Source organism: Haliaeetus albicilla, chromosome 8 (assembly GCF_947461875.1).
Source record: "Haliaeetus albicilla chromosome 8, bHalAlb1.1, whole genome shotgun sequence".
Lineage (NCBI taxonomy): Eukaryota > Metazoa > Chordata > Aves > Accipitriformes > Accipitridae > Haliaeetus > Haliaeetus albicilla.
The window spans coordinates 6,491,444-6,514,484 of NC_091490.1; the positions used below are offsets into that span (position 1 = coordinate 6,491,444).

Genomic DNA, 23,041 nt, shown 5'->3' on the forward strand with positions numbered 1-23,041 from the left:
GGGATGTTTGTATCCATCCTGCAGGTACTCTCCACTGACTCCAGCTTGAACTCCTCACATGGATTTCTGGCAAGATGGGAGCTTTACATAAAGCTTAATAATATGACACCAATTATCACAGGCTGAAATGTAAGGCTTGGGTTAGCTTTATATGATGTAAGAAATGTGTTGTGTTTACTTTAGCCTCAGGCTTTGGGACCACTGAACTACGATAGAAACTGAATTATTTAGAAGAGTTCTTGTATAGAAGAAAATAAGTAATAGGAAATATTGTGCCTGGCATGGTATGCTGTAAAACCTTTCTCAGAATGAGTGTAAAACAGCACACTTTCTACTGAGCAATGAAGCTACAAGCAAGCAGGGCAGGGTTTCCCAAATATGTGCAATAAAAGGTTTTTATGTATGCTTTTGCCACATATTTTACAGATGTATGGATCTGTAAATGTTAAAAAATAATGTATGAATACTGTTGGGTTTGTTGGGTTTTGTTTGTTTTTTTTTTTTAATCTACCATCTGCAAAACCAGGTGCTTTAAGTTTACCCTGAGACCAACTGTGGAAACCTGAGGGGGAAATTATAACTAATGGATTATGGAAGCCTCTAAAATTTTTAATGTAGTCTTTTTAAACTTCTGGTGGCAAATGCAAGATCTGATTGTTCTGTAGCAATGAATGGTGGTGAATTTCACTTCTCTCATGACCTTAAAGGTTTTTTTTATGTTAAGCCCTACTGGCTGCAAACTGTTGGAGCTTAGAAACCTGTCACTAGTGAATGCAGTATTGACAGTTGTGTGCCTTAGACAAGTGTAATTTTTTGACAACCTTAATTTCATGGGAAGGAAGTATTTTTGAAGATTTTTGTTGTTGTTTTGGTTTTTGTAATTGGTAGTTCTTTGAGAGCTGTTACCAAGGAAGTGTTAGAAGTCGTCCCAGCTTCCTGTCTCAATGTTAGTGGTGGATTAATGGAAATTATAATGATAAAATCATCTAAGTCATAAAATAAGTGCAGTTTATTCAGTAGCTTTGCAGTTTAATGTATGTATATGTCCAAAATACCTTATATGTCCAAAATACGTGTTTGGACAAGCATATGTGTTTCATGCTTTAAAATGTGTCAGATTTGTCTTAGCTGTGTTGTCACACACAAATTGCCAAGTGCCCAGGTTTTTTTCAGCTTTTGTGGTGCTAGCATCAAAAAAGCATAAAATTAATTTAAGTGGAACATGTCAGTGTGTAAGAGCCATGGAGCACCTCTCTGGAGGGTTTATTAGTTCAGGTACAGCTTTTCTGCACACAGATGTACTGTTTCCTCTTCTCGATCTGGCACATCACTGCATGAGGAAGCCGTAGGTTAAACCCTCCCATCCTTTAGGGATATGTGTGGAACACCCTCTGGTCCTAAGAAAAAACACACAGTTGGGTCATCCACAGTAAATGTTTATGGCTGAGATAAAGTGTTTTATTTTAAGGCATAAACCAATTGCTAACTGCTTGGAAGAAAATATTAGGAGGAAACGTTTCTTAAATGCAGTGTTTTTCTGAAATGTCTGTGGGGTGTTCCTCAAGGTTCTGCTTCCTGAGTGATTGAATTCAGCACACATCAAAAAAGATTATCACTTCTGCAGAACAATCTTCTTTTGATTTTGAGACCCATGTAGACTTTAACGGAAAAAATGGAAATGGGAATACATAGGTCGCCAGTTTAAATCTACTGGTTGTGAACTCTTCCTAGTTACCTTTTGTAGACCTCTTAGAAGTAAATACTCAGCTGATCTCTCATCAACTCCAGACCACTGGTTGAAAGTGAGCCGTTCTTTCTTTGTATTCCTTTTTCCCCACTGATCTTGCTCCTTTTCTAATTTAGCGAAGGAAAGCATCTCTCTGACATGTAAGCAAAGCTCAGCTAGCCTTTTTTGATTCGTGTGAACAAGAATGCCAAGGCGTTTTCCCAGTGTGCTCTGAGGAAAATGCCAATATTTGAATAATTCAAAAATGCCCAAGGCTCTCAAACTTCATTCTTAGCTATTGTTTTGCCCGATCTATTATGCATTGAAAACCTAGATTGTGATTGATGAACTGCCCGTAGCAGTGGAGGGGAGATTGTCTGTTCTGTGCGTAACCCAGTGTGTAAAATTAATCCTGTGTAAAACGATGCTGCCTTTACAAGGGTTGTAGAGGAAGCATTGCAGATTTTTTTGGTGTAATTGCTGCATTAGGCAACGTTCAGCAGAGAGCAAATGCTTCCATTCTCCAGGGCTTAACAAGTGTTGTGTCTTGTGCAAAAATGATAAATCCTGGGGTAGTTAGCGATGCTTAATGAAAACTGTATTACAGGTCACCCAGGTTTCAAGACTCAGTAGATTCTGCTGCTCCATGCCTGAATGGAAGTCACCCGGCTCAGCACATTAAACAAGAATGCCCAAGTGATTATAAGGTTCTGTCTGAGGCTTCCACACATAGGAGGATTACGGAGGGGATGGAGCTGAGAGCCTCTGGTAGTCTGCATCCTGAAATAGACCTAATGAATAATAGCTTTACAAATTCACTTTCATCCTACTTGTTTAATAATGAACATAGCTCCTCCCTGGGTCCTTTGTCACTTGGCACCCCTCAGCACTCAGCCAGGCTACAAACAAGCAACCTGAAGAAGAGATGCATCTCTGTTGTGCCATCTTCAGCTGAAGGAATTGATATTACAGCTATCATCCGCACATCACAGACGTCACTGGTCACCTGTGTGAATGGACTGCGAAGTAATTCAGCTGGCATTTCCTCTCATCCTGTGGAGATCAGTCATCACAGTGCTCAAAAATCCTCTCGGCCCCAGTCTTGCTCTCAGCCTGGAAACCCTTGCAGTATTCCCTCCCCTCCAGCATGTCTTGTACCTATTTCCGCTGAATGTGACAGAGGTGACTGTGAGCAGATACAAATGCAGCAAGTCGAGGAGAATGGAAGCCTCAGCCTTATGATGAATGGTACTAGCATTCCTCATCAAAACACCTCACACAGCACCCAGAAGGTGAGTTTCTTAAAACAAGAACCAGCTGACGATTATTCCTCCACTGCTGATCTTTTTCGACATCATCAGGGGCTGCCTCCCCCTTACCATCTGCACCAGCAGCTAAGCCAGACTCAAGGGACACTGCCTCACTTACACGCCTCTATGTCTCCAAAGTCCCTTCAGCCCAGCGACGGGGATGAACAGGACCTCAGCAATGGCAAACAGGTCTGTCAGTGGATTGACTGCAGTGCCACTTACGACCAACAAGACGAACTGGTCAGACACATAGAAAAGACTCACATTGACCAGCGGAAAGGAGAGGACTTCACTTGCTTTTGGGCAGGCTGTGTCCGCCGATATAAACCCTTCAATGCTCGTTACAAACTGCTGATTCATATGAGGGTTCATTCTGGAGAAAAACCAAACAAGTGCATGGTAAGTCTGGAATATATTTGTTTGAATAGAAACATACTACTCTGCTCTTTTTCCTGCTCTCTCTTCAGTCTTATTCCAATATAATTGTTGTGCTTTCCTGTAACTTAGTCTGCAGCAGGCTAAAGGGGAATTGGACAAAACCTTAATCTAGAAGGAAATGTTTGAGTAAGAAATACTGTAGTTCTTGGAAAAGGGATTCAGTTTCCTTATATGAGAGCTTAACTTTTAATACAGTGCTTTATTTTTTTTAATATTCATTAAAGCATTAATAAAATGATGATCAAAGCACGCAGCAGTCATTTAACATAAAACAAAGTCACTGAGCCTCGGGTGACATTTTTAATCAAGAAACATAAAACACATCTAATGAAATTCTTCTCATTCCTTCAGCCGAACAATAACCCATAGAGTTGTGAGTGCAAAAGTTTCAAATGGTAGTTCAGAAAAGAAAAGAAGAAAATCCTTGTTAAGGATTTTAAACAGTTAAAAGAATAAAAGGAATATCTTTAACTATATTTTCAGAGGTTGTTAGAGGCTTTTTTAGTGTGCAAAACAGAGCTTTGAAAATAAGTAAAAACCATTGTTCTCTTCTGATCAAGAAGATGTAAACAACATCAGTGTTCCAAAAAGAGGATCTTGGGAATAACACCATCTCTGCATCTGCCCACCATGATGACAATATGGCCAAACTAAAATAAAAGTTAATGACTTCCATTAAGCTTTCCACATGTTTCAAACAACAATGATATAAGACCCTGACTGAAACAGATGAAGCAAAACAAGTTTGACATAAGCTTCCAAATTGGGCCATGAAATTTGGAAAGTCTTATTTGTAACACCCACATGCGCACGCGTGTGCATGCATGCACATACGCGCACACACACACAAATAAGTACAAACAAAGGCAATGGTTATGGCGGCAGGTTGTGGTTCCTGATAGACAGAATTTTCGACTCTGTTCTGTTGTTTTGATCAGAGAATGATACAATGGAAAATGCTTGTAAGGAAGTTAGATCACGACAAACTTTTCCATGGTAAGCTGTAGCTTTCTATGGAGGAATAGGAAAGACTGTTTATATAAAAAGCTCACTTTTTTAAATTTCTTCAAGAAAAAGATTGCTGGCCTGCAATGGTTATGCAAGGGAGAAGGAAGAAAACAACAGTATTTAAAATGTTTTATGGAGAAAAATTTTCTCTGTAAGTGGTCATTATCTTTTTACTTCCATTGGATAAACGAAAAACACTATCTCAATGTCTGCACTGTTCAGTGGGTATTCCCTAAAATAATACTGGAAACAATGCAGATATTTAGAGAACACCATCACGTTATCCAACATAAAATGGAAACGTTCCAAGACTTACTTACCTGTCTTTTTCCTCTGAGAGAAAGAACTGACTTGCTCATGTCCAGAAGTAGCTCAATCACAATTTGTAAAAGGTACAAAGAAATTTAACTTCCTCTGCATATCTTTTATTTGGTCATAAATCATCAAAGGATAATGCAAGTTAGTTGCTTCTTTCCAAACAAAAATATAAGTAGGCAAGCTGTGAAAGCATGCTTACAGATTTTATTTTAGGCTACTTTTTGGTTTTAGTGTTTTTATAATCTGGAATGAGATCGGTCTTCTTCCCATTTTTACCTCACACTTTTTTAAAATAAATACTTAAAACGTGATTTTTAAAATAAATGCTTAAACCCTGATTAGCTTTACTATGATGCTGAAATATTCACTAGACTCCATGGGTGAGGAACTTCTTTTTCTGCAAAATGCGTATTTGACAGGTATTTTATAGCAGATTTCTAATGTTACATTCCCATTCCTACAGGAAACTGGATAAACCAGAGACATTAAATCATGTAATATCTTAGCAAATGCTAAAAATTTCCTACTTTCAATTATGTTCATTTGCATTAAAGAACTGTCTTTTGATAACACCTCAAGGTTTAACATTGTGAATAGGTTGGAAAAACCTTTTCATCTGATATTGCAGACAGCCTTCATGGCACATGTATGTAGCCTTGGCATGTAAGTACATAAATATCTGCTTTATCTGAGCAGATATTGTATTTGTTCCCATACATGGAAAGGCCCAATCAGAATTAGGAGCTTTACATTGCACAACTTGCAGTTAACTCTTCTATTCCCAGAATAAGAACCTTCCACTGTCAGCAGAGGTATCCATGTATTAAATGTTACAACCTGGAATCCTGTGTAGAGTAAAGCTGGATCCAAGTGAGCACATGAAAAATGTGTCTTCTTTGCAAATTTAGTTTTCTACCCTGGAGAGACCTTGATCTAGCAGGGACAAGATCCAAAGCTGCAACATGGCTTCTTAAAGTTATTAATATCAAGTGGGGATTATTTGCCCAGCGAATTCCATTCCACTTTGGACAAGGGTTGCTGTGCAGTGTTTCATTAGGCAGTGATGTCATGTCATTTTAAATGATGGCTTTTCTTTTGATGTGGTAATAATTGTGCTGTTATTCCTGCAAATTAAGAAGGCAATTCATTCTCTGTCTATAGAGGTCTGAGATTTTGTTTCGTTTTTGCTGTAGCCCTGTTAAAGTAACTTTACATCTCTTGGTATTTGTAGTGGAGATTTTCTTTCGCTGTTCACAATTACCCATTGTACTTTCTTTTTAAGCCCTTGGTTTTGTTCCTCTCTGTAAGATTACTGGCTGACTAGGTATTGAACTGCTCAGGAGAAGCTAACAGCGAGCAGCACCCCACCCTCATACATAAAAGTATTTTTCCATGTAAAATTATTAATTTCTTATGACAGGCTTTGCTACTATGTACTGTAATAGACAAAGGAATTTTGGAATTCAAGCTACTTGAGAACAGGAAATACATGAGACATTTTGATTGAAAAGTAAATGGTTCACTAAAACTGCAGTTAATCCTTTTATTATCTTTCCAACAGCAGTTTCCACAATACTTTCATGAGGTAAGCTTCCTTCAGTCCAACTGTAACACTCTCATCGTTACAGCTGGTTTAAATTTAGCTAGCCTGCTTCTTTCTTTACTACAGACAGTTGACAGGCAAAACAGTATCTGGTGTAGAGAACTACTGATGTTTCGGGTCTGTATTCTGCTCATTCTGTTTGATTGCCAAAACCGGTACTATGAGTATTCTGTTTTCATATTCTGTTAAATATTCTAATTAAGTGGTGCCTTCTCGTCATTGTGTCCCTCAGTTTGGTTTTTCCTTGGGCTCTGCAAGTAGTCTAAAGGAAACTACCTAATCTCTTTGCAATATCCTGTTATGTTTCATACTTAACTCATGTTATTTTAGTTTTATTAAATTTGGGGTTCATCTGCATTATAATCAAAAATATATCCAACAAAAATAATGATGCAATGCCTTTAAGACTTTAACTTCTGAAGATTAATTTCATGCTTTTTTAGATTTGATGTCCCAGACAATTGGAATTTTGATTGTCTGAGACAGCAAAAATTAGCAAGCTTAAATGTTTTTTACTTAAAAAAAAAAAAAGTTTCTCATAGCTGCATCTTCTGCTGTCTTTCAGTTCTTCCAGTACTTTGGTGGGTAGAAAACCCTGCTGATCTCCAGATATTGCATCCTCAGCTTAAACCTCTGCTTGCAAATGTAAATATAGAGTTGCTCATTTAGTTGTCTAGAATTGTTTGATTTGGGCAAATCTATACTTGGGTTATTAGTCTACCCTCTTGCACTCTTGTGGCTTCATAAAGGGTAGAACATTAAGTTCCCATCACTGCATGCCTACGTGCTCAGGGAACCTATGTTGCAGGCTTCCACAGACATGACAAGGTAAATATATTTATCTTTATGTCATTTCTCCATGTGCAATTAGTGTTGGGCATCATAATATATGTGATATCCATGAAAGAAGCTGGACAGTGATGATAGCCATTGTTAATGTCTCTAGTTCGTGTATTTCAAAGAAACAAATATCTCCTGAGTATGTTCTGGACCTGTCACATTGTGTTCTTGCCTAGAAAGTTAAGACTTTGAAGCAGAATCTTTTTTTCTTGTATATATGCAACATACTCAGTTTGGGAATAGTCTTGATGCAATGATTTGGGTGCTGTATGTACACAGTGAAATTCAGCACCTGTGCTGTTTGTAGTCAGTTCTTTTGAATCCCTAAGGGTGAGACACTACAGGTACTGCATTAAACATAGGGAAATTGAGACATAGAGAAGATAAGTAACTTGCCTAAAGGCATCTTTAGGCAATTCCAGCATTCCAGTGCAGATCTTGTGTTCAAATCACTACATCACACAAACTAACGATTTGCAATTTACTTATGAAACAGATTTTTGTACAGATTATGCAAAAGATAGCAGTCTGCCTGAACTTCCTGTTATTTTTACTGTACATCTCTGATGCAGGTGGTTTGACATGTCATAAACCTGTGAAAACCTTCATCAGAAGGCTCAGCTACATTTGTAACACTTCACGGGCAGCAACCTGGTTATTACATTTACAGGAGAAAGGAGCCTATTGAGCAGATTAGTATTATTGCTTCTGCTGCTAAGGAAACAAATGCGGAATCTGTTCTCAGTAGATAGCAAGTGTTATGCTGTCTGTGGTCAGTGGGGAGCATGTGTCTAGCAATGCACGGTGAGTAATGAGATCTCTACAGGCTACATCTACAGATGAGTCTAAGGGATGATCCTGCATTTGCAGGGAAAATAGGTCTGCATGTACCAGCTTATATGCTTTTGAGTTATTTCACCTAAACAATAAGTTTTGGTGCCTGACTCGAGGGAATGTTGTGGAAGTCTGGAACGTATTTTCAGCTTTTGGAGTGGAGGGTGTCATGCACTGATGCCAAAGGAGTGCTTTAAAAAAACAACAATAATGTTAGCCGTACTTTCTTTCCTTTGAAGTCAATAGTAGGAAACATCCATTCTATCAAAGCTGCCTCACCAGAGATCTCTCTTTTTATTAGGTCTCTGATGGCATTTCCCGATACTGTCAAGGAACTGAGTGTTAAAACCACTCTGATTAGAGGAGTAGACAGCGATTCAGTGGTTTTGTGAAAATACAATGTTTGTTTGTTTACAAAAACCACTACAGATTACACGACAGTACAAATGGGTTTAAGCATGCACCAGCACTGGAGGGCAGGCTGGCAAATAGCTTTAGGCTTGGCACCCTGTCAGCTCATGCCCAATGGCAGTTGGTGAATCTGAACTCTTGTCTGTCCACAAGAGAGCTCCAGACTAGCAGATCTCGTGGAGCAAAAACTGTAGAAATTGTTGGGCCCAGGTTCCACTGTGGGTGGGATTGTCCCATGTTTCAGTGCAGTAGGACAGAAATGCAAATCTTCAAATCTTAGTGCAGATGGGAAATGCAGCACCATGGTACAGCACAATGGTATGGTGCTTTTAGGGGCTTGAGACCTGCCTTCTTGAGCTGAGCTGCAGAGAGACTAGCTGCCAGGGTTTTCCCTGAGGGATTATCAGCTTCCCAATGCACTCTTGGGATTGCTGGCCTTCAGGACATTCTGAGGTGCATCTGCTTTATCAGATTGATAGAAAAAGGTGTAGGATGCTGGGCCAGACTGACTTCTGCTCTGACCAAGCAGGGCTGGCTGCCTTTTTTGTTATTTTCGAGCGGTTTGATATGTATTAGGTCTGGCTGGCATGCTCTCAGTTTTTTTGTTCGCATAAATGTAAACAAATACAAATGAAGTAAATTCTGACTGTTGCTGCCAGCACCCAGAATGGTTTTCAAGCTCAGTTGTGTGCCTTAAAAACGTTATACAGGACATTGAAGAGATCTGATAAATGGAATACAGTAGTTAGAAGTATAGCGTGGAACTTCCATGGAGGGGACTTTCAAATATGTACTTTTTTATCCTACAAGAGCATTTAATTCCACAAGGTTTTATTTCGTTTCACTTGATAAATTATTAAGTAATTTGGGACCTGGTTAAAACATAATTATCCTGAAGTTTTCCTGGCATATTTGTACAGAGCCTGTCACTGTGTGTAGACATTGCTGTTCATTCAGTCTTAAGAAATGAAGTGGGGTAGAAACAGTAATATCACCACAACATAGTCAGTACTCACCCTATGAAACTCACTGCTATAGGATATAATGTGATTAATTACCACTATTATGGTTCTCACAGTGTTGGATAATTTCCACTAATAATACTTAGTAACCATTCAAGGTAAAGTGATAGGACTAAGCAGATAGTGGTTTAGGAAACAGCCTTGTGACACAAGGATGGATATTTATTTCCACGTTCCACATTAGAACTTTTAAGAGGTATTCCATGCCAGTTTTTTCAAACCAGTAGTAGTATCATTGTAAAACAGCTTTGAGAAGAAAACCATTGGTGAATCTGGGTCACCTTCAATTTGGAAAACAAAATGATAGGGGGGACAGTGAACAGGACTGGAGGATTTTGTTACTATTGGCGTTTTCTAAACAGTGTACTATTTTGCAAATAATGAAATGTTTCTGTATTTTGACCCTTTTTTTTTAACTTTCCATTCCAGAGTGAGAAAGTGTTAAAGAAAGACACTTTTTTTGGTTGTTTAAAAGCTTTCCCCATTTGATTTATTCAGTGTTTTTATTTTGTTAGCACAGTCCCCCAAACAATTACATTTCAGCTCATCCTGGGCTGATTTCTCTTCATTCTTCAGTGTTTTGATTTGGCTACTGAAATACATATTTTTTACCACAATTCCAACTGTGACATGATTTGAGTAGAAGGAAGATGATCCATTTTCCTACAAAGCAGCAGATATTTGTCAGAATCCTAAACACTCTCAGCTTTTGAAAAATACCTGACAATGGTCTGATTGACAGAGGACATCTTAAAGGAAGGAAACATTTTTGTATTAGAAATGGTTCTCCACAGTGACTGTGCTGCTTGGTGCCATTGTGGCACATAGAAGAGGTAGTCGTATCAGAACTCCTCCATGCCGAGCAAAGTCATTCATGTTCTTTGTCAAATAATATAGGCTAAATTATGCCCAGCTTAGGAAGGTGAAATTTATTAGTTGTGACTTATGATGTCTGGCTGCCAGACAACCTTCTAGGCATGTCTCCCAAGTCTTTTTGGAAAATTTCTGCTAGGCTCCTTTCCCTTCCCTTTGCCCAGTTTGCACAGAGAATACCGTGTTTTTATCTTTATCCTCTTGTCCCACAAAACTCAGTAAGTAGTGATTCTTTCTCATTTTAAGACACTCAGAATTATTTCCAGCTCTTCTCTGGCCTGCTCTGGATGATACTCCACATGTAGATTTATTCAAACCCCAGTCTCAGCACAGACCTATAAACCTCTCATGGGGCATCACCTCTTGAAGATATCTTGCAAGCAGCCTCTTAGCTCCCAATTCATTCCAGCTGCACCACAAGATCACTTTCTTTGCCATGCAGATCAATGAATTCTATCAAATAATCACATCTGAAGATGCAAAAAGGGAAAGGCTTTCCAGCCTCTGAGCACTGGGTTTGCAATAAGTCTTGAGGATTTCTGTAGCTCACCATTTTCCATGTAGCAAAAGTGTGACAAGATTTCTTTCTCACTATGCATCCTGTCTGGGAGTGAATTGTCCATCAGTTTCACTATATGAATCTGCATAGTAGTAAAGATCGAGTGATACACCCTCAACTAGTCAGATGCATTCTCCATTCTAGTCACAAGTTTTACAGAGCAGTAAATATAATTGCAAACCAGCTGCTCCCTATAGGAATGTCTTAATACACCTCAAGAGTGCTTCAAAGGTGTGTCCAGCAGTCAGGTCCTAAAACTGTAATTCTGCAGGGTCCAGCATAATTTTGGCAGGGCAAGTTGTCTCCAGAAGATCTGGGAAAGAAGGTTGCATTCAGTGATTTGAAGGCACTCTGCAGTTATCTAGTATCTAGGAGCAGTGAGAGAAGACTACCCCCCCCGCGCCTCAAAATTACATTTAAAAAAAAATTTGTATCTCAGTTTTATTAATCTTGTCATTTAGAAGGTGGAGAGCTTGAAAGTTCTAAAACTTTAAACAAAGTCTTTGTGATTGTGTTCTTGAGGTTAAGTGCTTGGCTTTATTTTATTTCTATGTATCTGTTCTGTGGGGATTATTAAAAATGGCATGGAATTGTTCTGAACTCTCAGTGATTTAGCCTTTCTGAACAGTGATTAACTTCAAGAAGGAAAAATGGTTTGCATCACCTGGCAGAAGGCTTGGTCAAATTAAAAAGCAGTAAAATTAAATATTGTTTAAATACTGTGCCAACGATATACTCATTAATGGTTCTTATTAGGCCAATACATTTTAATACTCTGTATTAGTGAAACATATGTCATTTAATAAAAATGTTAATCTACATTTGCAGGCAGCACAGAGGCTATATAGTATAGTCTCAGGGGAGAAAGAGGAATTTAGAGCACATTAAAAACTTTATACAGTCATTTATGCAGGTGGATCTCAGTTTAAATGCATTTGTTTGTTACTTTGGGGCAAATCAGCAATAGTTAGCCTTTAACAATCGGATGAGAAATAAAAAGCCATCGTTCCACAGTGCGGGGTGTTTATACCGGCTTGGGCTTCACAATGGGCCAGATTCTGAGACCTTCACTCACTTGTTTAGCAAGTAGTCCAGTGGGCCTAGTAAAAAAATAATGTGCTATTTAAACTAAATATATCAAAACTTGACCTTCTGGCATCTGACAACTCACATTGAGCAAGATTTTCAAAAGCAGACCCTGGTTTTGGTTAGCTTTATTTTGGAGGTGCCCTGCTCTAATAGGGCATCTCTGAAGTTGAGGTCCTCTTTCTCTCAAACCTGACAGTGTGTAACTGAGTTACTGAAATTTCATGAGCACTTCTGGAAATTTTGACCTTAGTTCTCCATTTCCTCACAAGTACAATGAAATAAATCTCTCTGGAGCACAGTGAGGGTGAATAATCACAGTGAGGTAGTAAGGCCAATAACATAAAACATCCATAATGCTATTTTGCATGTCTAAATGTTCCTTCTGCTGAGAATCTCAAAGCTCTTTCAAGCTTCTGCCTGCCGACAGCATTTCCTGTGCAGTGAAAACTGTGTCTGAGTTCCAGATACAGTTGAATTAAGGCAAATTAATCTGCTACTTTCTGTCCCCGTTTACACTGGTGTAATTGTAAAGAAACCCTGAATTTACACCAGGGTACGTGAGCCCAGAATGGCTCAGCCGCAAAGTGCCAGAAGTCACACATTGAGTGCCTGGCAGAAAAGGCAAGAAAAAGACCTCCTCCTTCCCATAGTGTTTTCTCTTCCACCTATTTCTTAAAGTCGGTGTGAGACTATGCACCTTTGCTGACCAGAAAGTCCCTTCTACTTCAGAACATTATTCATGTGAGTAAGAGTATGCAAGACAGTGACTTTATTCAGCTCTACAGCGGCTTTCAAAGAAAATGTTGCCATTATAGCATATTCAGCGCCCTGTATTCTATCTCAAGGACACCTCTACTTTCTGTGTTTGGGTAAGTCAAAGGGGGCTTCATTTCAAATAGCTGTGCATTTACATCACAGACATTTGTCGTTGCCTGACTTTTCTATTTACAACCCTGGGCTGATTGTGGAATCAAGGAACAATATGAGTTTTATTTCAAAGTCTGCTTTTGTTGTCTATAGCAGTGTCTTCCCTCGATCTCCTTCTTTTATTGTTGTGTACAGATAACATATGTGTGAAGAGATCCTACACTCAGGTACAGTGTAGCTGCAGTGTTAAATAATTGATCTTGATCTTTCTTTTGAAACTGCATCCAAGGCATTTAAAAGTGGGAAATGGAAAAAGCATGTTTTCATAATCCAGCTCAGTAAAGTTTGCACAACTGCTCTTTGTTTCATCATCCCTACAATAAATCTTTCATTTTTGCCAATTGAGAATGCCTACTAAATCTGCAAATGATTACTTCCCTGAATTGTGTTGGGATTCTTGCAATACATTTTTCTTACATGGGTAATGATAAAATAAGAGTCCATCAAAAATATTTTATTGCCTGGCAGAGAGCCTTTTATGAAATGGTTTTGATTCAAGGAGATTCTTCCAAGTGTTTTAGACCCGTTGCTTACAACTTTCCTTTAACCCTTGCATGGAGGGCTGCCAGGCCCTGGGAATGTCAGAAATAACATTAGTCAATCAGCAGCTGGTAGAATGCAGGACCTGGGTATCAATTTAACCTGCAGCCCTTGGACTCAGACTGAGCGCATGCTGCTTCAACATGTACTTGTAAAGGGTATTGTGTTACTATTAGATTAGAAAGCTGATGAATGTCAGACTGGTGGGAACCTTGTAAAACTAATCTGCTGTGACCATGGTGATATGATTTCACTCTGTTTCAGTAACAGACTGAGGAAGATGGAGTATTACAAAAAGGAAAACAAAAGGTAAAACTGGTAGGGCCATCTGGGTCACTGAGCCCAGCCTCTGCGATCCCAGGTATCATGTCACCTTACGATAATCCCTTCAGGACACGCAGAAGCACAGAACACCTTTATGTCTCTGCCTTCGAGAAAGGTCTATCGTCAACACTATGACTTGTAAGTCAGGATCTTTCAAAGTCATGTGAAATAAATCCTGCCCTTTCCCCTCCTGATTTCAAAATGGCTACAACTACATTTGTCTGCCTTTGCGCAGGAACTGGCCAGCTGTAGGAATTGCTTTGCTTTCCCTTATTTATAAAAGAGACACAGTCTCAACCCGGTTCCCAGTAGATTTCAAGCACACTGTCTCCCAAGTAAAACAAGGCCCAAGGGGCTACTCCTGGAATGGCACAAGTCGTGGTGCCTGAAAACACATTCTGGTACTGCAGGGAGAAGGGACCTGGCAAGAGATCTACCTTGTGATGCTTGCTTGCACTCACAGGAACCAACAGTAAACCTGACTCAGTGTGGGGTGCTCTCAACAAAACCACATCTAATGCTTGATACATTGCCCACTTGCCTCCATGCAATAAATTGTCTCTTCAGACAAGACATGGGGAGAGCAGAAAAAAGCAGAATATGTGAAAATATGTAAAAGTATCACAGTTATTCACAGACTTTTATCTTCCTGCATATCATCAAACATAATGACATGTATCAGATGCTTTAGTGGTGGACTTGGCAGTGTTAGGTTTACAGTTGGACTAGATAGTCATAAAGGTCTTCTCCAACATAAATGATTTTATGATTCTCTGCACAGAGCACACTAGCTTAGTCAGTGTAAGTCTTTTAGCCAGGTAGATGCTAAATAGCATGCTTTACACTTCAGACTGGCAAACCTCCTCTTGTATATATCTTATTTCTGGGCTGCAGTGATATGCCAAAGTTATCTCAGATAATCATTGGCCATTTTTGTTCAGATTTTGAAAGGAGGCAATCAAAAATACTTCCAGGTGTGAAGATACTTTGCTGAATTTAGAGGGAGAGGTATTGGAGGTACACAGTGAACATCACAGGAAAGGCCAGGTGAGGGATTCTGTATCATCTCTCTTCACAGATGGATATTTAAAAGCAGCAAATTTAGGACTTTTTAAAAGAAAGACTTTTTAACACAAAGCAAAGTTGAAGGGATCAGAGTGGAAGGAGCCTTTGTGAAACATGGGTGTTCTTGACTGTGAACTGTGATATCCGTAACCTTCCATCAGTACCTCTCAGATAACTTGTAGCGGGGCCACTAGAATGACAGCACGTTTAAAACATGAATATTTGTAGCTGCATTACTTCATTTCTAGTGCTGTAAAAATACCATTCACATAATGGGGTAATGGCCTGCAAGTTCTCATGATTTCAACTGGTTTTGGAGTTACAAGAATTCTGTTCCTTTATGGCAAGCATCCATCTCTCATTTTAGCATCTTCGGCACTCGCCTAAAGGATGGGAAATTAAAAAAATTATTAAGGGGACAGAGAGACAGTCTTTTAAGGAAAGATTAAAGGAATTAAACAACGGATGGGGTGGGGAGAACAAGGAAAGGGAGGGATTGTTTAGAAGAGAATAGGGAATAAGTAAGGGTGATCAGGCAAAATCAAGCAAAGGAAAATTTAAAGCTAATCTTTCAGTAAAAGTTTCCTAAAAATGAGATGTATTTTAGAATAGAATGATTTAATAGTGGAAGTAGCAGATGCCCAACTGTATGAATAATATAAACTAGACTGTCTGAAAAACTGGAAAATATGTTGTAGAGAATAATTTTGAATGTAAACTGTCTTATTCCTGATTTCTGCCATTCTGTGAAAATTGACTGCATCTTTAGGCATAAAAGAATAAACTGCATTAGCAGGCACAGGAGTGCAGTTTAAGCCTTCAAGTGTCTGCACTCTCAAGGTATTATTTGTATATTTTGTCCTCCTAATGTTGCTATGAGGTAGCTGGGGATAGTCACCGTGCAGAGAGATGGTGTTCAGCATCCCCCAAGATGTGGGCCCCACTGTCCTTCCAGGCAAGACTCTCGGACTGTTTCACAAACGGATGCTTGCTTTGCACGCTGGCAAGTATGAAATCAGGGATGACTGGCTAGAGCGGTCAGTTTGCCAAGAAAGATACCTTTTGTTTTGCTTTGCCCTTACCAGATTTGACCTTTATAGAACAAAAAGTTTCTCCTCACCATGAATGAAAGCTTCGCTATTGATTCCAGTGAATGCTAATGTACTGCATAGACCATTGTGCCAGAAATGACTGTGCCATGACATATGGATATTTTATTTCTGCTGTGAAATTGGGCGGATAAAGGCTGTTGAACACAGCAGCTTCACCTGCAGATTCCTGGTCCAACTTCCTCAAATTCAGGCAGTGAAATTCAAGTTTTGGATCAAACTGGTTTGGTGTGCATTGATCAGTGTCCCAAAGTCCCGGGGACTGGTCTGTGTTTGGCTGGGGAAGGGTGCAGGACACAGCTGCACTGGGGATGTGGGAGCTGCACAGATATGGGATCACAATCAGATAATGCTAAGCAAAACCTGGGAGAGGGAAAGAAGCCAGCTCCTTTCTAGACATCTCCTCTGTGAAATCTGTACGTGGGCTTGTGTTTGTCAGGTTTTTTTTGCATCTGTGAGCATGATAGACATGGCAGAACACACCAGCTCTGTATTTGCTCTTAGTATTTGCACCAGCCATTTTGAATGAGTCGTTCCATTCAGCAGGTGAAAGCACCCCCATTGAGAATTTGTCTAATGGTTATAGGTGGACAACAGAGGACTATCTTTGTGTAATACCAGCGGTGCAAACTTAGACGGTAGATTAAGCTTGTTTTGAATATTTCAGCTTGTCAGATATAAGCTCTGATATGTGTAAAGTGTTCTAGGAAAATCTGTGTTGGAACACATCTCTGAACGGCAAGAGAAAGAAATGGGTGTTGTAGTCATCCCAAATACTTTCAATTTCGATTGTTTATAGCAACGCCGACAGAAACTAACACTAGACACAAAACTGGTTTTGAAACTGCCCTTTTTTCGGAGTTAATGACCCACAGGCTAATGGAGATTTGCCAGTTTTTTACCAGCTGGGATCTGGCCTGATTTTGCTGGGAAAGAAAAGTGCAAGGCAAAGAAACCATTTGGGTCTTTGAAAGTCTGAGATGGTTGTCTTCTCTCATTATATAGCCTTTCCTTTTTTGTATGTTGTGTTTATAATTGACCTGTACTTAGCAGAAATGCTTGATTTGTCCAAGGACAGCATACCCTGACCGTCCAGGACTTCCCTTTGACAACTGCATTTAGATCCACTTCTGTGAAAACCCAAAGCCATCCCAGTCAGTGTGAAAGGGCTTCTATTAAATCATGGCTTTGAGGATCCACTGACACAGCTCAGCTGCTCTAGCTCCATCCAGTAGAGGGTAGTGATACACATTTTATTATATGCTTCTTCATTTATTGCACTTGGGTCTTTCCAAGGTATTACCTGGGGACTTCTCACGTGATAGGCATGGCCAATTTGGCTCACGTAATTAACCTGGGAAAGGCAGACTCTGTACCTGAGTGCATTTCTTTGTAAAATCAACAAAAGGGAGGGAGCGAGTCATTTATACTAATTATATATATAAAAAAATAATCCCTAAAGGCAAGGGTATATGACGTGCATTATGTTCAGGCAAGTATGGGATCATTAGTGTCATTCATGATAACTTGATTTACCCCCATGGCTTCCAAACAATACATGGCTTGTAGCCTTGTGAATTGGCGTGCGTTAAAAATTGCATGGCAGCCCTACATTTTTAGAAGGAAAGCTCTTAGGTCTTACTATGATGAAGGCTCTTTTGTTGTAAAAGTTTCTTTACTAAGATAGATGTTACTTCAGTTCACACTAAACAAATTGACTCTGGAGTTTTCAGTCTCAGTTTGCCAGAGACAAATTGTGAAAGCATCTAAATGTAGCCTAAACAAAACCGTATTTTCCTTAAAAACATGGCAGCATATCATTCTAAATCTATGGTGCTTTGCCCAGGAACCATTTCAAGCAAAAAAACCTGTGTGCAAAATAGCCACCTTAGACAAAATAAACTATCAACCTGTATATTAAATTGAAAGCTTTTGATTGCAGCGTTGCACTGAAAATGTTGTCGTTGTTACAACTCTTTGTCCCTCCATGCGGTCAAAGACACCAGTGTATACTTAAGAAAATGGTAAATACAGAATACTGACAAATGTAGCTTAAATACAGTGACTAGTAAACAACCATAGCTGGACTGTCTAATTTACCAGGACTGATTGCAGCCAATTTTAACTTGGATTATGAAAGATGAAGAACGGAGAGCCTTTAAATCCTGATTCCCAGTTCTTTACAACATTTATCGGTGTACAGTGGCTTTATTCATGACCTGAGTCTGGTTCTGATAAATTTTGATAAATGTTTTGTAATGTTGTTATAGAAATTACAGACACATCATTTAGCTATCAAGTTGTTGGGCTTATGTGAGGGGAAGAGAGGTTGATGGGAAGGACTGAGAGCAAAGGGGCTGGTTCGTTTCCTAAATACGTAGAAATACTTGCTGATGAGAAGGCAGCTCTCTGGTGTTGGATGTGCTGGAGCAGCCATAAAGTGGCCATTGCAACTCCCAGGTGGGATTGTAGCTAACGCTGTTCTCTCACCCCCCCATCTGCACTTTGCTTTGGCCTGCCCACTCTCAAGCAGCTGGTGACCATGCAAAGCTGAGGGAGAGACACCTCTGCTTCCCCAGGGTGTCTCCCAGCTGTGGTCTCTCCAGGCAAAGCAGGGTCTCCATCCTTTGTACACCTGCATGGAGCCTTCCCAGCTGCAAACTTTAAGCCTCTGCCAGTTCCTAAAGGCAAATTTCAGCTGTGCTGAAAGCAGGGGCAAAATTCCCATTGACCACAAACAAGCGGAAGCACGGCCAAGGCCAGAGTGATAAAAGCTTAATCATCAAGCCCCAGTTCTCAAGATGTTGAGCGCTTCTGCTGCAGAGGTGGGTGACTTTCCTTGGGCTTTGCTGTACTGGACACAGGTCCATTGTGCAGTGCCTCTGAATGCTGCTCTCCGAAAGTTGCTCCACGTGTTTGAAAACAGGGTGATTCAGTTTGGTGATTCAGTTTGGGAGGCTTTGAAGTTTTTAGCTCAGGTTTAGGGAAAATATGCAACATGAATCATCCAGGAACTTTGTTTTCTCAGTGAATTCTATGGTAATTGCACATTACAGCAATGTTTAGGGCAAAACAGTGTAAGACATTGGAGCCTTTTGTTGCAGCCAGTTATATCCCACTGAAAGCCAAGTGTTCGTCAAATTAAGCAGACAAGGCATGCCTGGCTGTCTTTTGGGGATGGGGGGGAGGGGGAAGGGGGCGTGTCTTATTTGAATGTATGAATGTGCAGTGCTAAAAGGAGAAGAAAGGGAGACAACTCCTTTATTCTTTCTTCCTTTGTAAATCTGGCCCTCTGTTTCATGGTGGGTGCAGAATTTTAACTTTACCACAGAGTGATTGTTTTAATTTTTGGTTTTAGGGTGTTCAGGAAACAAAAAATTATAATAGGAATTAGTGGGAAAACAACCTTTCATTATTTATTAGCACAGTGTATCAGTTAATTGAGGAATTAATAAAACTGACAGCTGATAGTGGCGCTTAGGCCAATGTGTTAGTTGTATCCCCTTCAGCATGCTCCTGATGGTATCAAAGATTAGGCCTGCAAGGTGGCCGCAGCACCATGAGCAAGGGAGCATGAGGGACAGTCTCACCCCTGCGCTGGTGTGGGGAGACCTTGTCAACTGCCAAGGTCAGCGGAAGGTTCAAATACCCCTTTTTCAAAACGTGTCTTTTGTAATGGTTGCACTCTGCAGGGAGCTGGTTGAGAACAGGAGAGGACCTATGAAGAGCACTTGCATTTGTAGAAGCTTAAAGGTTTCTCAGACTTTATGGTAGTAGGATGCAGACTTGGAAATACCAGAGGTGGGGTAGACGGGGCTGGTGTTTGGCACAGGAGGGGTGCTGAACATGTTCGAGTTCAGGACACAAGCCTTATTTGCCCTTCAGGAAGGCAAAAGGTGACTGTGTGGGAGTCCTGTGGCTCAGGCACAGTCCCTGCGTGTGTTTTGTTTGGATATTTCTGATCACATTACCTCTTTGGTTGGCACTTCGGGTTTTAGCAGCAGTGTCCTATGCAGTAGTTATTTTGGAGCTTGGCTTCCTTTGTTTGTTCTGAGTCTATTCATTAATAATAATGGACTGTAAAATCGTAGCTCTTTTTTTGAGTTATCAAAATAAATGCAGTCTTTGTGACCGGTTTTAGTCATATGTGGGCTATATGATCTGTGCTATTTAAATATTTGGTCATTGCACTACTTTCCTGCTGCCTTATTAAGCCTTCTAGAGCACTGGCTCCAATGAGGAATGAAGTTCACTGTGAAGGGAAAGAGTTTCTCCTTTAATTCCAAAGCTACTCACAATGTGTTTGGAAAGATAAATAGAAAGAGAACGCAGACAAAATGTGAAGAACACGTATACAAGTTAACAGTCTCACAACACGGAAAATAAGAAACTCAGAGGTTACATCATATAATTGTAAGAATACATTATTTTGTTTTTAAAACTGTTATTCAACAGCAGGATGAATCCTTGAGTCATTTAGTGTTTGAACTTCCAGAATGGCTTGTGGTTGTTCCATCGTTCTTCTCACACAATCCCCAAAGACACAAAAGTTAGAGGCAGTGATTAATCTTTCTATATTAATGGCCTGATCCAGCATTAACTGATGTCAAGGGAAAGCTCCTCATATACTTCAACAGACTTTGGAGCAGGCCAGTGATTTTTAAATACTACATGTAAGCAGCAAATGAGAAGCAAGTTAGGAAAATCTTTCCAAGTCCTGTAGACCCAGTTTAAGAAACTGCTGTATTTTGTTGTAACACTATCTAGAAACCTTAAAATATACTTACAAATACAGAAACACATGGCTTATAATTCATTGTGATCACTTCCTACCTTTGATCTTTTGTTTTACTTAACATTACTTGTGTGCATATGTGTGTATGTGAGAGTAAATAACTTAATCCTAATTGTCTGAAGATATACATATAGACATATAACAAAATGTATTGCTTATATAATGCCATAAATGAGCATAGTGTTTGTGTGTAAATTATATTTATATATAAATTTCCTACAGTATATATGGCCAATATAAATAAATTCTTGTCATGGTAGTGGTTTTTATCTATATATTTGCCTTATAAACTAGCAGGTAATAATTTAATTCAAAAGGTCCTTCCAAAAATGCAATTAATGTCTTTTGTTATAGTTTCCCTGGGTTTAATAATCCCTTCTTCCAGATTTATATTGGTTTCTGGAAAGTAATGCTTATTAGAGTGTTTTTCCAAATTGGCCACAATAATCCACTGAAATCTGCCAGCTGAATCATTGCTATGCTTGTGAAATTGCCAGGATCGCCTGACAGTTATTACTGGGCTAGAAGGGGAGGGGGAAAGGGAATGAAAGTTTCATAATATGTCACTGTTATTGATACTTTGGCTATGGGTCTTAGATTTGGATTGAAATGTTTACCGAATTCTATATGAAAGATGGAATGCCTGGTGGTAGATTGGCAGCACTGCTATAATGGAGACAAAATTCAGTAATTTCATTAGGCAACTGTACTTTATTCTGGGTGTATTTTAAACATATATATGTATGTGCTTGCATGTGTGTATATACGTATATGTAAGTATGTACATATATGTATGTAAGTGTGCATACTCCCTCTGCCCCCTCCCCCAGCCTGGTTCTTGGAGAAAGGAAGGGTACGTATATTCCCTGAACCAGGGTCATGCTTTGCATACAAAATCCCACCACCTGTGCAAAACATGTTACCAAGTCCCAGTTAAATCCTTCACCTGCTGCCAGGCACATTTAACACCTTAATGTGCTCATTCTCTTCTATATACTGCAGAGGAATGTGGGAGGCAGGGAGTGAGTCCAATATAGGTCCAATATATATCATTTTCTTCTGTACTTCTGAGATAACTGTAAGGAACTCATTTTGTAGCATCTGAATTAACCTTCCATGTGAACTGCTGCAGAACTGGACCCTAACCCTCATTTTGAGAGAGATTTACATCCCTAGCAGTTGCTGGCAATGGGATGCTGGATCCTACTGACTTTCAGCCTGACTGAAAAGGTATATAAAAGAATAGCAGGGCTATGGCTTGCCAGGGCTATGCCCAAGGGAGAAAGACAAAATGGCCTCTCCCCTTATGAGCCCTGGCAGCACTGCTGGGACAGACCCCATGTGTGGATGAGTGCTGCAGGCTCTGGGTGTCTGTGATAAATATTGTGTCCAACAGCCATCCGTGGTGAGACTTTGCTCGGGGCAGTGCCCACCCCTAGTGAGCATTTATGCATGGGATTCATATTCCGCTGGTGTAAATAAGCTTTTGTTAAAATAATCCATCTGACTAATGGGCAGGACGGGAGGTGTAAGAAAGAGTAGCATAGCATGCTGCTGCACAGGCAACTAGGCGCTACTGCATAAATATACATAGACACATTTACGTGGAAAAAATGGCATACACTGGGGGTGCAGGGCTGTCATTGCCCTGCTCAGGTGTAGCAAATCCAAAGTCTTCATGATACTAGGCATAAAAGCCATTCTGGTTTGGATTTTTCTATTTGTATTGTTACAGCTACAGCAGCTTTATTATGAAGGTTTTGCCTTTTTTTTTTGTAGATTATGAGCTGAGATAGTGGATGTCCACTTCAGTATGGCCAGAAAAATAAGATTCTGAAATATTCGTTCATTCCACAATATGTGGTTAAAATTATTTCCATCTCAGCAAACGCTGATGTGCAAAATGATGCTTTAAAGCAATAAACTTCCCCTAAATTTTTCTTGTGATGAAGGTAAATTTCCCTTAAGTACCAGCCAGTGCAAAAGGCACATTGCTTTGGAAGAATCTTTCTGATTGTTTCTGTCCAGTGGCATTGCGTATGGGGTCAGCTCGAGTGCTTTACAGTTTGAGGGAGCAGCCACACAGACATGCTTCCCCCTTACATACGTTGTGATCTGTCTCTGGCAAGCCGAAGTGACAGGCAACACGTGAAGAATCAGCAGTGCTGTTTACATTTGAACACCAAATACTGAAGTTAGCACAAGCCAACTGGACTGCAGAAACAGTCGTCTTCAATTTTTATAGCCTTA

The 23,041-nt window shown here is 39.8% G+C and overlaps 1 protein-coding gene across 9 annotated transcripts in view; it reads left to right on the plus strand.

Moving 5' to 3' along the window:
• GLIS1 (GLIS family zinc finger 1) overlaps nt 1–23,041 on the plus strand; it is a 208,247-nt gene that overhangs the window by 98,885 nt on the left and 86,321 nt on the right. For all 9 annotated transcript variants that reach the window (XM_069788702.1, XM_069788701.1, XM_069788698.1 and 6 more), the window contains one exon: nt 2,334–3,435. In XM_069788702.1, the coding sequence (XP_069644803.1) occupies nt 2,334–3,435 (1,102 nt within the window). The remainder of the gene's footprint in view (nt 1–2,333; nt 3,436–23,041) is intronic.